The 14,265-nt window shown below is 43.9% G+C and overlaps 1 protein-coding gene across 2 annotated transcripts in view; it reads left to right on the top strand.

The window, feature by feature from the left end:
* Positions 1-14,265, top strand: part of slco5a1 (solute carrier organic anion transporter family member 5A1) — a 36,018-nt gene that overhangs the window by 10,862 nt on the left and 10,891 nt on the right. For both annotated transcript variants that reach the window (XM_069151666.1, XM_069151667.1), the window contains exons 3-5: positions 7,252-7,384; positions 7,491-7,708; positions 12,903-13,067. In XM_069151666.1, coding sequence (XP_069007767.1) covers positions 7,252-7,384; positions 7,491-7,708; positions 12,903-13,067 — 516 coding nt within the window. The remainder of the gene's footprint in view (positions 1-7,251; positions 7,385-7,490; positions 7,709-12,902; positions 13,068-14,265) is intronic.

Here is a 14,265-nt window from a genome sequence, read left to right on the forward strand (position 1 = left end):
GGTAAATCGGCAACAGCAGATTTGCGGTCTTTTGCTGTCGGTGCAAGTCTAGAAGTCTTAGGCCGGCAATGGAATCAGCAGTAAAATGGTCAACGGGTGTCAGAGTTCGGGTCTGTGATCCCACTGACTCGCACAAAAGTGAAGCTGTGGGTGGATCGGGTCCCTCGGGAAAGCACTTGCCAGCTGCAAGAACTTTTATTTTGTTGACTGGCTGAAACTCTGGTCAACACAGTTATACATACACTTCATGCACATCTCTATGATGTGCTGCTTTTCCGGCACACCGGCATAACCATGAATAAGGGATGGTGTGTTGATAGCCAGTGAGCGGCTCACTGGCTGGCTAACTGCTGTACCTTAGGCTCTCTCTCCTGCAGCTGGGGAGCAGCTAAAAATAGAAGAAAACCCCCTTTGTTCTCTTTTCACTCCTTTTCTAAATATTTGATTTAGCAAAGTGAGCTTGGGGAACCCCTGCATGGAAAGTATATCAGCTTGCATGAAAAATTAATTACAGCGTGCTGTTTGGATTTTTTTTTTTTCCTGAAGATTTGGGCATTACTGTCATGCACTGATGAGTTTTGGTATAAGACATAATTATTTACAGGTATTGTAATTTCTGAGTGAGTTCAACATACGCCAGTGGAGCATGGAGAGAAGATTTATGAATGAGTCTTCAGTGGCCCTTACCGTGTGCCTCACCGTGTGCCCCGTCAGTCACGCGCGTCACCGCATCACCCCCATCCGGATGAGGCGAAAGGTTACTGGGTCATAGTTTGCAGTACAGAAGCAGGACATCGGAGGGAGTGGGATGGGGGAAGGCTCGACCTCAGATGTTGATCCAGTTCTTAGAGCCCCTTGTGACTTGTCATGTCTTTACTTAAGGGGCTTATATAGTGAATCGGTACAAAGGCCTGATGGGTGGCCTGAATGTTGATTTCCAGGTCAGACCTGCTTTGATGTTCCTGTTCTTGTGATTCTCAAGAGGCCTTTCTGCCTGATAAAGACTTTGCTCCTGGTCCGTATACCTCTGTGCCAACTGCACACTAAATTCTTTACTTAATCCATTCAAATCTTCAACACATCCTGCATCTTTTTGTACTTGCTTCTCAAAATTGTGCTTATCTTTAAGCCTTTTACCATCCACTGTTCTGCCTGTGCAAAGCCTCACAATGTAGAGCGTTCACAGACCGTTAGTGCTATTTAATGTTAATGAATATGAACATGTGTGTGTGTGTATATATATATATATATATATATGCATTGATAGATTAGATTCTCATCTTTTCAGAATTTGTGGTCATTTTAAAATGGAATGCCGTCCTTGAAATACCCAGATTAAATGCGTGGTACAGTGTAAATAAGGCTGAGTGTTGTTTGGGTGCCCAAACTGACTGGTAGCTCCAAACCAATTGGCGTGTTGCTGCCAAGCTTAATCTTCATGTTATTATCAGAGAAACAATATCTGCCAGTGTAACATATGGCAGAAAATGGCCTTTTGACCTATTTCTACCATATTAGATCTGTATAACTGTGTCTGGCTTGCATCACTGTCAGACTTTAGATTATCTTTCAATACTACAATTTTTTCAATATCTCACTCGAACTACACACTACAATGTGTTTATGTGTGTATTTCTCTGTCTTATTATCTGATTTAGTAAGAATTAATAAGTGCAGATGAGTTCATGCTGATTTTAATTTTTGACTTGATGGAAACAGTTTTCAGTTTTTTTCCTTTCACACCCCTTCAGCTTCCCTCTACTTCAACTCTTTTGTTTGTCTTCATGCCTCCTCACATCCTGCCTCTTGCCTTCCATCTTATTCACCTACATAACTGTTCTTCTTCTATAGGAAGTGCTTTTGCAGGTGGCCATGGAGACCTTTTTTTCCATTATCTACCTGATGCTTAATGCAAGAACATGCACATTCTTGCAAAGAAAACTCCTCCCCCGAGGCTGTGAATGAGATCTTGCACTTGATTATTTTCTGGGACTCCGAGGATGATGCATCATGAAGAAGGTCATCAATGGACTTGGGAGAAAACAGGCCCTTTGATTTGCAGTGTTGCATTCTTGTTGTGTATGCGTATTGTATGGAGAACTCATGCATATTAATACGGTTTTTCCCCACTGCCCTTACACTTTGTGTGTGTGTGTGTGTGTGTGTGTGTGTGTGTGTGTGTGTGTGTGTGTGAGCGTGAGCGTGAGCGTGAGCATGAGTGTGTGAGGCCACAGTCCCCGTGCATGCCCTTTGGGTAAAACTAAGGTTGGGACTTGTAAGAAGACACTGCTATGTCAGCAAGTTGTCATGACAATGCCGTCATTCCCCTATTTCATTGTCTTTTTTGTCCTCCTCTTGTCTCTCAGGGGGGTGGCGAGGTCACGTGACTGAACTGATCCCCCCACCCTCCCCCCATAACAGAAATACATTGAGCGGTGTCCCTCCCTGTCGCTCTCTTTCTAACAGCGACAGCCGCATAGATCATCTGTCATCTAGCTGTCACCTGGAGCTACACTTTCCACAGAGCTTTAGCCGCCGAGTCTGAATTCTGACACATCACATGGCATTTTTGTTATTAAATGAAGCAGAATAACCTGGTCATACAACTGGTGTGAAAATCGACTATTATCCCAGAGCAGACTGAACAGTTCATGCTACATATATCAAGTTGAACACAGCTCTTGAATAATGCGTAGAAGACACTATGATTGCATCTTTTCCAGAGATTAGACAGCACCCACGTACCTAATGCATTGAATACAAATCCGAGGTCAGTGTGCTGTTGCCTGCTATCTGTTCCCAGACTCGTTTAGAGGCTGACTGAGCTTTGTAGGCTAATAGCCAGGTGGAGCGCTACACAATTCATCAAAACGAAGTTTGCAGCCAAAGAGTGGAGAAGGATTATGGAGCCGGGCTCGTACGGCTGCAGCTCATATTGGAGGCCAGTGGCAGGAGGGAAATGTGTTTCAAAACAAATGATGACACACACACACACACACACACACACACACACACACACACACACACACACACACACACACACAGACAGACAGACATTGAGCTCAGCTTGGTTTCAGCATGTGTGGAGATGCAGATGTGATAAAAGGGCAGTGTGACACTGAGGCTTCTTCTGTTGTGTGAATTGCAGCCTTAACCTTTTAACCTCGCTATCTTCTGACAAGGCGAGACCTGTCCTTTCATTTTGTCCACGTAATTAAATCAAATCATTAATCTGTGGTAATTAGTTTGGCCACCGGGGAGCTGCTTCATTAGGTGTAATGTGCTTTCTCATCAGGTCTGGTCGCTGCGCGTTCTCTTCCTTCATTCCACGCCGCTCTGGCTGAGTCTCACGGGTGAGGAGTGAGGAGAACAGGAGGTCAGGAAGGATTGGGGGCGGGGGGATGGGGAGACCTCGCAGACACCATTTTATTGTTATGCCTGAAATTCCATTCACAGTCAAGGCGGCGATGGAAGCAGCTTGGTGCCTTGATAACTACAAAGGCCTGACAAAATAACACCTGAAGATACAATACAGATCCTCTGCAGTGAAAATAAGTTCCCCAATTCTTTCAATTCGTTCTCCTTTTTGTGTTTCACCCTCATTCATTCCTCTCAATGAGTCAGTGCCGCTCATGAATACAAAGAGTCAGGAGGAGCAGAACTCTTAGAGTGTGGAGGAGGCGGAGTGGAGACAACAGAGCAGCATTGGTCCCTGAAGGTTAGATGTAAGAGGGATGTTGCTGAGCAAGCTTTATCACTCTGTTACACAGCAGGATCAGTCACCACAGACTGCAGCCCAGCGCCTCCTCCCCCCCCCCCCTGTTTTCTTTATGTTCACTCCTCATTCAGGCTCTCGGTCTCATATTATTCTGTTTCTCCATTCCTCATCTGTTTTCCTTTCTCTCTGCTTTGTTTCACTGCCACTTTTCTGTCACTTTATCAAGTTTTATATATTTCTGTGCCTTGCTGTATTGCCTTTCTCTTTCTGGATTAAACCTCGTCTTCCTCTGCCCGACACTGCTCTTGTCCATCCATCACAAACATTGGAGCCGAAACAAAAAATTGGGGTCAATGGTGCACTGTAAAAATCTCGAACCTTGTCCCTCCTTCACACTTAACCGTGATGCACCTCACTGCCACGTGTACGTGTGCGTGCACATAAGGATTCATGTATGTGTTTTAAGATGTAGGGAGGAGCTGACCTTGTCTGACGCTTCAGTCAAGGAGCTGAAAATTGATACATTTGTGCTTCTTGAGTTGTTTTCAGTGCTGGGATGTATTTATTTTTCCTCTCGGCTGTGTAATAAGCATTTTCTCAAACCTCATCGATATCTCGTAGCCGATATTGGATTCTGCCTGTCGCATGTTAAGTTGCACGCTGCATGATTTCATCCCCAATTTGTATCTTTTCATGTGTGTCTAATGCACAGAGTAGTCAGCGCAAAATGACTTCAGTATATTGAAAGCCTGACTGATCGGCCACTTGGATGATTTAGATGCCGACCTTGTATAACGTAAGAGTGAAAAGCCAATAGCTGCTATGGAGAGCTCCTAATCCATTACCTCCACGCGTGTAGAAAGCCATATGAAGTCTATACGGTTTTGTCCTTCACGTGCTGCTGCTGAAGGTCTATTGCGTAATTGAGTAGAGTGAGCCTGTGGTCGCCATATGTTCTTCATTGGCATGCACCTCCCCCCCCCGCAGTCCTCTTGACGTCTGCCACCGCAGGGTGTGTGTGTGTGTGTGATGGAGCGATGCTGCTGTGCCAGCATATCCCTCAAACCGATTGCTCTACCCCGGCCGCCCTTCAGGCCCGATACGGCCCACCGACCCCTTCATCCCAGCCCGCTGATCCTAAACCACCCCGGCTCGGTGCCAAACAGGCAGGATAGGGCAACGAGCGAGGCACAGTTTATCATCCCCTTTGTCCTCCAATCGGGCAGAACACTGTTAAAGTGATGGATGGAGTGGCGAGGCAGACTTTCACAATCACCAAAAGGTGATGAGATGTGGCCATCCCGACCCGGACGCCTGAGAGATGGGAGGACGGAGTTTGGAGGGCAACCAGAGGACCATACTTGGTGGTTAACCTGTGTCTTGCAGGCTGGATGCACCTGGTGCAGCTGACTCGGGCCAAATTGTGTTTGAAGTCTGGTGTGTTTGGGGGGGTAAAGAAAAGGTTCGGGGCTTTTCTTTATGTTGCACTCCAAAACAGTCCATCTTAACTCGTCATTCAGTTATATTCAGGGTTGAAATCCTGTTGGGTTTAATGCAGGAAGCAGCAGATTTGAATCTGCAACCACCGCAAGCTCTAAAAGGATGTCTACCAACACACTGAAGCTCTAGTGGGTGTCAGAGTCAGCCTTTAATTTTGCGGCCCATGCAAATTGTTTTGCTACATACCACCAAAGCGAGGTTCACTAGCTTGGGTTTTGTGAGACATTTCTAATTTCAAGATGGAGACGGTAAGATAAGACCTCTTGTTTTCTTGCCAGCTACATATGATTGTTTATAGTCTCCGGTGGTAATATCCTGTTGCATTGTGTAAACGGTTTTGACTGCTGTAGTGAATTGACTCTCCAAGCAGCAGGATATGAGAAATGGCAGTGAAAGGAGTTAAAAAGATGAACTATGATATGCGAGGGAAAGAGAGAAAGAGGCAGGAGAAGGGAAAGAGAGATGGACACCTGCTGGAGGTGTTTAGAGAAGTGATTGCCGTCTGCTCGTATAGATTTATTGGAATGGAAATGTCACAGACTTTCGCAGTCACATGTAACACGGTTACACATGCTAATACATGTTTTATACACGTTTTTAAATGTGCACACTGTGCATGTTCTCTTCATCACAAGTTTACATCAGAAACCTGTATTAAACCGTGTTTGTAACCCAGGGAAGTGACCTGATGAGAGGATTTGTTGTTGAAGCAACACTTTCCTCTCTTTTTCTTCTTTGAAATAGTTTTCTCAGGGATTTAATTAAGTCTAGATAATGATTTGGGCTTTGGGACAATGTTTGAACCTTACTCGGATAATCAACATGCCGTGCGCGCACGCGTGCGTGCGTGCGTGTTATGTAATCTGCCCGAGATGATGTGTTCCTTTGGTCTCCGGAGGGAGATTAGACATTTGAGTGTTGGTCCGGACACACGGCACACCTGCTGCCTCTGTTGCTAAACCGAGACTCTGACACAAACACCAACACACTCAAACATGTGCGCACACACACACACACACACGCACACACTGCTAATGGGGTTTAGTGCCGCCATGCAAAGCATGTTTAGTACCGAGACCAAATCAAGGAACAAGAACATCCTGGATCTGTGGAAAGGAAAAACAAAGAAAGACTGGGTGAGCAGGAGAGGATGGACCGTGAATGCCCCTCCAGCCCTTCCAGCCCAAACCCCACTCTCATTGTCCATTGCGATTTATAGACTTCGAAATATGTCAACCCTACACAACTTTGTGTGCGCCAGTGAAAATATAACTGCGCAGTCTTAGTATTTTGTCATTCACAGAAACATGTTAAAAGCATATGCACACACACGCACAATGATAATAAAGTGCTAATCCATCCCATCAGTCACACACATTCACACACACATACGTGTTGCTAGCGGCGATGTTCCAGGTGTAATTATAGAGAGTTTGCCCCCTGACTCTTGACGAGTAAATGGCTTTGATTTGCGTCTCCGCTGGATGTCAGCAGGAGGTTTTTCCGCTTGTCCAACTAAGGTTATCTAACTTTAATGAGTTTTCTACTTCCTGCGGCAAAGAGATGGAGGATTTGGCTCACCTCAGTGGGGGTCTGATACCCCCGGAGGGTTAATGTTTCACCCCCACCCGTGCAGAGGTTTGCTGGTGTGTCTGAGCTGCAGGGGCGCCCTCGGGTCAACGTGAGACCTCGGGAGCTTTCAGGTCAGCTGTTACAGACGCTTCACAGGCTGTGAGAAATGACCTCGGGGGGGTTATGGCGAGTTTCCAGTGATCTCAGTGCAGGTGTTCTTAATATGGTGGATAAGGAATCGGAGGTAATGAACAGCTCTCCTGGGTCTGATTCAAGCAGTCACAGGAAACATTGGGTCATTAAGAGCATTAATGAGGAAAGTGGGAAAAAAAAATGATTAGGCTTTGAAACTAGCGCTGTCTAATTCTGTTTTAATTATGAGAACATCAAACAAAAAGTTTGAAAAGTGTTAGCTGTGATGTGTTGGGAGGGTCCTGAGTGCTTCTGTCTGTCTCTTCTAGCCATCATGTATGTGATGGGAGCCCTGGGACCTGCAGCAGGCTACCTGCTTGGAGGTGTACTCATTGGCTTCTACGTCGACCCCAAAACTGTCGTCAACATCGACCAGAATGACCCCCGCTTTGTTGGCAACTGGTAAATATGCACATGCGTCTGTATGCCTGTACCTGTTTCCTTTATGTGCATTCCCCGTGTTGTTCTCAGTTGCCTTGACATCCCATGTTTTGTTTCCTCCTTTTAGGTGGAGTGGCTTTCTCCTGTGTGCCATCGCTATGCTTCTGGTCATCTTCCCCATGTTTGCCTTCCCCAAAAAGCTGCCTCCACGCCACAAAAAGAGGAAGAAGAAAAAGATGAGTTCGCCAGGCGACGTCTCTAGCGATGACGATGTGATGAAGGAGAAGTCCAGTAGCAAAGGCAAAAACGTGTCCTCCTCCATGGGCTTTGGAAAGGATATTAAAGGTGAGAGACGGATATAATCAGCCTCCCTATTCAACCTCCTGTAGTTTTGGGTGGGACTTGTACTTCACACAAAGGAACTGTGAGCTGTTGATGTGCAAACAGCCTGTAATCCAATTAATGACCTTGATTAATCATTTTATCCAATAGTGCAAGCTTCATTGAGGTCTGCTTTAAATATATTATTGATTGATGATGGAGGAGTGTGTCTACACAGATGCCTAATGAAGCAGGCGAAGCATTGCAAACATGGGCAGTTTTAGTAGGACATCAGGTTCTGTTAACTTTTTAGTAAATGAGTTGTGAACATGGCCAGAGGTCACACACTGTTCTTGTCTGCTGGAAGACTGTGTTTTCTCTGAGCCAGTTACAACAGGAATCTCCCGGTTTTCCCTGGAAGAGCCCCGTGGCTACGCTGAGGCCTGCCCTAGTGTTTCCTGGTTTCCTCTTGTGTCATTTTTGCTCTGTCGGATGCTTCTCTCTCCTTCTCTCTCTCCTTCTCTTTCTCTCTTTGTTTCTCTGTCTCACTTTTAAATGAGCTCTCAGGGGAACTCAATCCCATTTCCCCACACAGGAGAAGACCGACTGAGCAGCGGAGTAAAACAGCAGCACACATGTTCGCTCTCTCACTTTATTGCACGCAAAATCCCTCTTGTGAATTTGAGCATGTATTTAGCATGGATGCACACTCATAAATGAATCCTTATGTGCACAACTGGAGCAGTCAGAACAGTATTTAGTCTTGTAGAGGCACATACTGCCTCCCCAGCCCACTGCTAGCTCTCCTGCTGCTTTTATCCGTCTCGGCGGGATGTTTTGGGCTGTTGTGCAAACTGTGGCCAATTTCGCAGACTCAGGCGCTTCAATATTTGGATCCGGGATGTGTTCTTGTGCTGTGCATGTCCTTCTATTGAGGTGTGTGCGCTTGTCTGTTGCACAAATTCAGCACTTTCTCTTGATAGATGTGCTGCAGTGAAGTGGCTGTTTTCGCGGAGCATTTTTTTTCGCCCTTCGGATCACGAGCGAAACCTGAAAAATGCTAACACGGAATATTTTCAGCAAAGCACGTCAGAGGGACCAACTTTTGATTGTGTAATGTTCCAGACCTTGGTTTACTGCTGCGTGAAACGCAATTCCCCTTGAAATGTCCAGAAGTATGGATAAACAACTGCTGAGACGTCGGCATCGTAACCACGGCTCAATAAGTGATTATTTACCTGTGAGGATTGCAGATACAGGACAAAACAAGTCCCACAGAATATGTGCAAATATTTTTTTTTTTGACTCGTGACTCACAAGGTCCTGATACGTGGTGCTAAACATGCTCAAGAAACCTTTGATACAGACCGCAGTTTCTGTTGTGGCTAAACATGATCTACATTATGGGAGTAGCTTATTAAATATTTTTGGATATGAATATCAAAAGTTAAACAGAAGTTCCTTTTTAAATTGGGCATGCGCCGGCCGGATTTGTAGATCAGTATTAGCTCTGATAATGACCTTTTATAAGAGGATCAGTAATCAGTCATAATTTGATCAATCAACATTAAGTACAGTTCCTCTGTGTCATTTGATGTCCAAAATCAGTTGCATCTTCTCGGTTATTAAGCCCGCCGACTCCGTTTTTTTTTTTTTTTTTTTTTTTTTTTTTTGACCTTTATTTAACCAGGTAAAATCAATTGAGAACCAATTCTCATTTACAATGATGACCTGTCAGCACAGTCCACAACACTCATGTTAAGTTTCCTGCAATGAGGTCACAGTTGGTACTTGGTATCGGTACTTTGAGTTGAGGTTTTGAAATCTGGGTGGAAAATTAACTTTTGAAAATGTGTACATTGACAAGCCGTTGACAGATACATGTTCAAATCAACCACCCACTCCATATTGTTGTTGTTATTATTATTATTATTATTTTGTGTCTGAACTATTCTGTCCACTTAGATATTTTTCCAGCTTTTGGCTGGTGCCAATTTTTTACCCATATTTGAATCAGTATTCGGGGATAACAGGTTTATTCGGGTCTAATGGTAAATGACTGAATGATAATTTTTTTTAAATAGTTGGTCATTTTTTTAAATAGTTGGTCATTTTTTTCCTGTCAAATATTATTTCCAAGTTAAGTGATGAATTTATGTCGGCACCAGTCAAGTACAGCTATTGTAGTCATCAGCCAAAAGTTCTGTATCAAGAATGTGATAAATATAAATGAGTACATTAACTAAACCCCAGTTTATTTTCCTTAATTTGAATAAAGGTGTTTTTTTTGTTTATTTTCAATGTTTATATTACAGGTTAGACTAATATTACAGATTCATATAAACTTGAGAAAAGGCTCACGATGATTATACTGTATGTCCTCTGAGACCTTTGTCCTGGAGTCATGCGCAGTCTGATTGTTCAGCATTCAAGCTTTCACTGTAACCTGTCCATTTCTTGACTTGACCAGCTGTTAGACATACTATGCTATTCTGACCCGTCTCGGCTAAGAGAGAAGGTTTATCTTTTTGAAAACCTGACGACTGAAACAGTTTGACCGAGCCATCAAGTGCATTCGAATGAAAAAAAAAAAAAGGACACGTCGCAACTACTGCGAGTCAGTGGTCCGTCTGTCGGAGAGAGCAGCTGCTGGAGATGCCGGCCGGACTTCGCCATCTGTCTCCCTCCAGACAAGATTACAGCCGGGCTCCCAGGAATGAAATAATTAGCGTCACTGCTCTACTCCCACCTTTTGATCTGGGATAACACTCACAAATGCCGCTAACATTTCCCCAACCACAACAAGATCCGCTGAATTAATATTAAGATGTCTATTCCCAAATCAAAGGTACCGTGTCACCCACTCTGGCTGGCCAGCTCCCTAATAACCTCTCTGATAAAAGGCAATTATAATCCACCTCACATTCTTTTGACACTGCTTCGCTTTGTGGCATTTGCTTATGAATCACGCGAGCCAGCGGAAGCACCTCATGATAACCTTATGACTGTAAAGCCTGAATGTTCGCCCTCAGCCGGGGTGCGAGACCCCTGGACACGCACACGCGCACACACACACACACACACACACACACACACACACACACACACACACACACACACACACACACACACACACACATACATACATACAAAACTGGAGGCGCCAGTTGTGTTTTCGGTCAGATGTCCCTGGCTAAAGGTTTTAACTCCTGTTCCCAAACGTGTCTGTAACGGACCACACATACAGAGGAAATGAGGAAGCAAGATTGTAGAGACAGAAAAAAAAAAAAGAGTGAGGGGAAAGAGTACACATTTTCATGATAAAATATAAGACTCGGATTATAATGCTTGAGCTTGAAAGGCTTTAATAAAAGCTTCTTTTTAACGCCTTTCGTCAACCATTTTTCCTCCCACAGATAGTTAAGGTCAAGAATAGACAACACAGAGTTTCTCTGACTGAAATCAGTCTCCAATCCTCAACGTTCAAATTAATTTGAATAAAGCAGCTGTGCGTGCTCATAAGTGACCTCACTCCTTTAAGTTACTGATAATTATTGTTGATGGAGGGACCTTTCCTGGTCTTTTGGATTCTAGACTGCACAATAAATAAGAGAAAATCTTTGATTTGCTTTCTTCAGCTACCTTTCTGTTCACATAGAAAAAAAAAAAATCTTTCCGTGAATTGTACATTTGAATTGGTCGAGCTCTTGCCTTATAATTTATTAATACAAATTAGAATAAAGAATTCATGGGTTTTTCCCACTCTAACACTCTTTTGTCCTTGTCGTTATGGTCATGTTAAGATGGGCAAAGGAACAAACCAGTAGTTTTGAAAAGCAGCAGCTTGAATCTGAGGTCCCTGCGGACGGCAGAGATCCTCATTGTGCCAAGCTGCTCGTGAAATCTTACACCTCCGTGTTAATGAGATCGGGGAGTTTGTATGCTCCAGTGACCTTGTACCTCTGTCAAGGACATTTACGACAAACTTCTCAAACACGAGGAATTGACTGATGAAATATCAAGAAGACCATTAGAATATTCTCAATGTGATCGAACAAAACCAGGGAAGCATTCTTCTGCTCTGACATGTTTGTACCTTAAACAGGATGCCAGAATGAAACTTAATGTGTGGAGGATTGTGATTTGATGATTCTAAGATTGGATAAATGCACATTACCACCTCGACCAGTCCAAACAGAGAATGTTTAAGGGGACTGCAGCTAACACACCTAAACCAGTGTTAGAGCAGCATTAGTACCAACAACCTTGCCAGACCCTGTGCAGGATAAACGCAGAAATGCATTTTTGACATATTTGTGATTGTACATGATAACACACTTGTCCTCAAGTTTGCTCATGGACTTGTTGGTAAAAATGGAAAATGCCTTTTTAATTTCCTGGGAAGGACTTCAGTGCAATTAGCTGACGTAGTGTGAAGTTGATTTATGGCCAAAGGGATGGATATGATTTGCAAGATAGTAGTTCAACTGGGAGGCTCACGTTTGAGTTGCCATGACAGCAGGCATTTACCCACATGGCTGTGAGTAAAACTGAATCCCTATTAGCTCCTGTTCGAAGACTTCTAATCTCGGGGGGGAGGGGAGGGGGTCAGTAAAAGCATTTGCTTGCATTGTTGTTAGTGGCCTTTTCCCATTCAGTGCAACAACATACCGCAGTGCAGCTGAAGCTGAAGCAGTTTACTGCTGCCCAGTAACAGCAACATACTTACCACATGACTTTTGAGTGACAGAACGGGAGGGCTTTCTGCATGATGGTGACCAAATCAAATGGACGCTGCCCTCAAGCAGACATAAAGGGCATGTTTGCCCTTGTTATGATAAACCAAGGATGACGGCGTTCAGGCTCGATTTGTAGAGCTTGGTTTGTTTTGCACGTGCAGCACACATACACACGGTCCGCATGTTTGCATCCTATAGCAAACTTTCCGCTAGCTTTCCAAGTCTTTAATAGCAATTTTTTTTTTTTTTTTTTTTGAGACGTTGGTTATTTATGTGTCAACAAGGTTTGTTTTGGTTGCAATGCAGCTTCTTTTTTTTTTTTTTTGTCTTTTCTTAATTATAACTTTCCAGTAATGATTCTTCCTCTGATCGTTCCATGGGTTGTCTGGGAGTGAGCGAGAGCCGAATCAAGACATTTATAACGTGTTAATTACAGCACGACAGTAACGAGGTGCTCCGTCTTGTCTCGTGTCTCTCAGACCTCCCGAAGGCAGCGCTGAGGATCCTCAGCAACATGACCTTCCTGTTCGTCAGCCTGTCCTACACAGCAGAGTGCGCCATCGTCACCGCCTTCATCACCTTCATCCCTAAATTTATTGAGTCACAGTTTGGTATCCCCGCCTCCAACGCCAGCATATACACAGGTGAGTATCCTCTTGTAAGAAGTATGCTTCTTTCATATCACTTCACTCTTACTTTAGTTTTTTTTTTTTTTTTTTATGGTGCTGCATCATGTTGGCCGTTTCATTTGTCAGGTGTTAAAATGCTTCCCTCCTGCATAGCTGTGAACTATGAAACATCATCACAGTTGTACAGCAAAGTCAGATCCGTGTAGTCACGGTCTCCCGTTGGTCCCCATCAAGGATGTGTGGGAGCCAGTGATGAGGGATTATCTGCGAAACATGATTATGCCGGTAAAAGAAAGAGTAGAGGTGAATAACTGAGGAATTTCATCAGCGTTTCTATTAATTTTTTTGCTTTATTTTTGTAAAATATCAGAATATGTACAACAAATTTCCTAAAGGTGCAATGTCATACTGCTTGCACTGTCTTGACTAGCTGGTCAAAAAAACCAAAGATATTTCATCTGGGCAAGACGGAGGACGTCCATAATAGGTCTGTACCGGTTTAAGCTCACATTTGCTCACCTCCCCTCGTACACCCAGTGATTCCCACTCAGAGGGGCAGCGCTGTGAGTCATGGGGTCCTGCTGCATTTCATTCAGTGATAAACTTCCATTACATCCCCTGACGCTAACACACGAGTCTGTTAACTGCAGGAGACGCATTCATCACAGCCTGGTCACGTGCACACACATACATGCGCACACACACACACACACACACACACACACACACACACACACACACACACACACACACACACCACTGCAATTTGTGCACCACATATGTAGGGTCTATAAAGAACTAGTTTAATCCTGCAGTCACAGCAAGGAGTGACTGACAACTCAATTAATGAAAAAAAGCACACACACACACATATACACGATACCATTGCCTCATCTCATCTGCCTGTTGCCAGGATACACGGGGTAAGGGCAAATGGGTGGTGCCGTTGCCATGACTACCCAAACGATGCCAAGTTTCTGTGGATGTGATGATTGTTGGAATCGAGGAGGAGGAGGCCCTCCTATTGATAGGAGCACAGGTGGACTGACCGGCTGACATTTCCCTGATTATCACGAGGGATTGTTTCCTTTCTTTAGAATGAAGGAAATCAAATTTCTTTTTCTTTTTTTAAGTAATGTAAAGTAATATTAATGTGATTTAAAAAAAATATATATATATATTTTACTGTTTTGATCATCTCCAGTAATACCAA

This window comes from Embiotoca jacksoni, unplaced genomic scaffold, assembly GCF_022577435.1.
Source record: "Embiotoca jacksoni isolate LCO1_2020_lvr unplaced genomic scaffold, fEmbJac1.0.p SCAF_17, whole genome shotgun sequence".
NCBI classification, from domain to species: Eukaryota; Metazoa; Chordata; class Actinopteri; family Embiotocidae; genus Embiotoca; species Embiotoca jacksoni.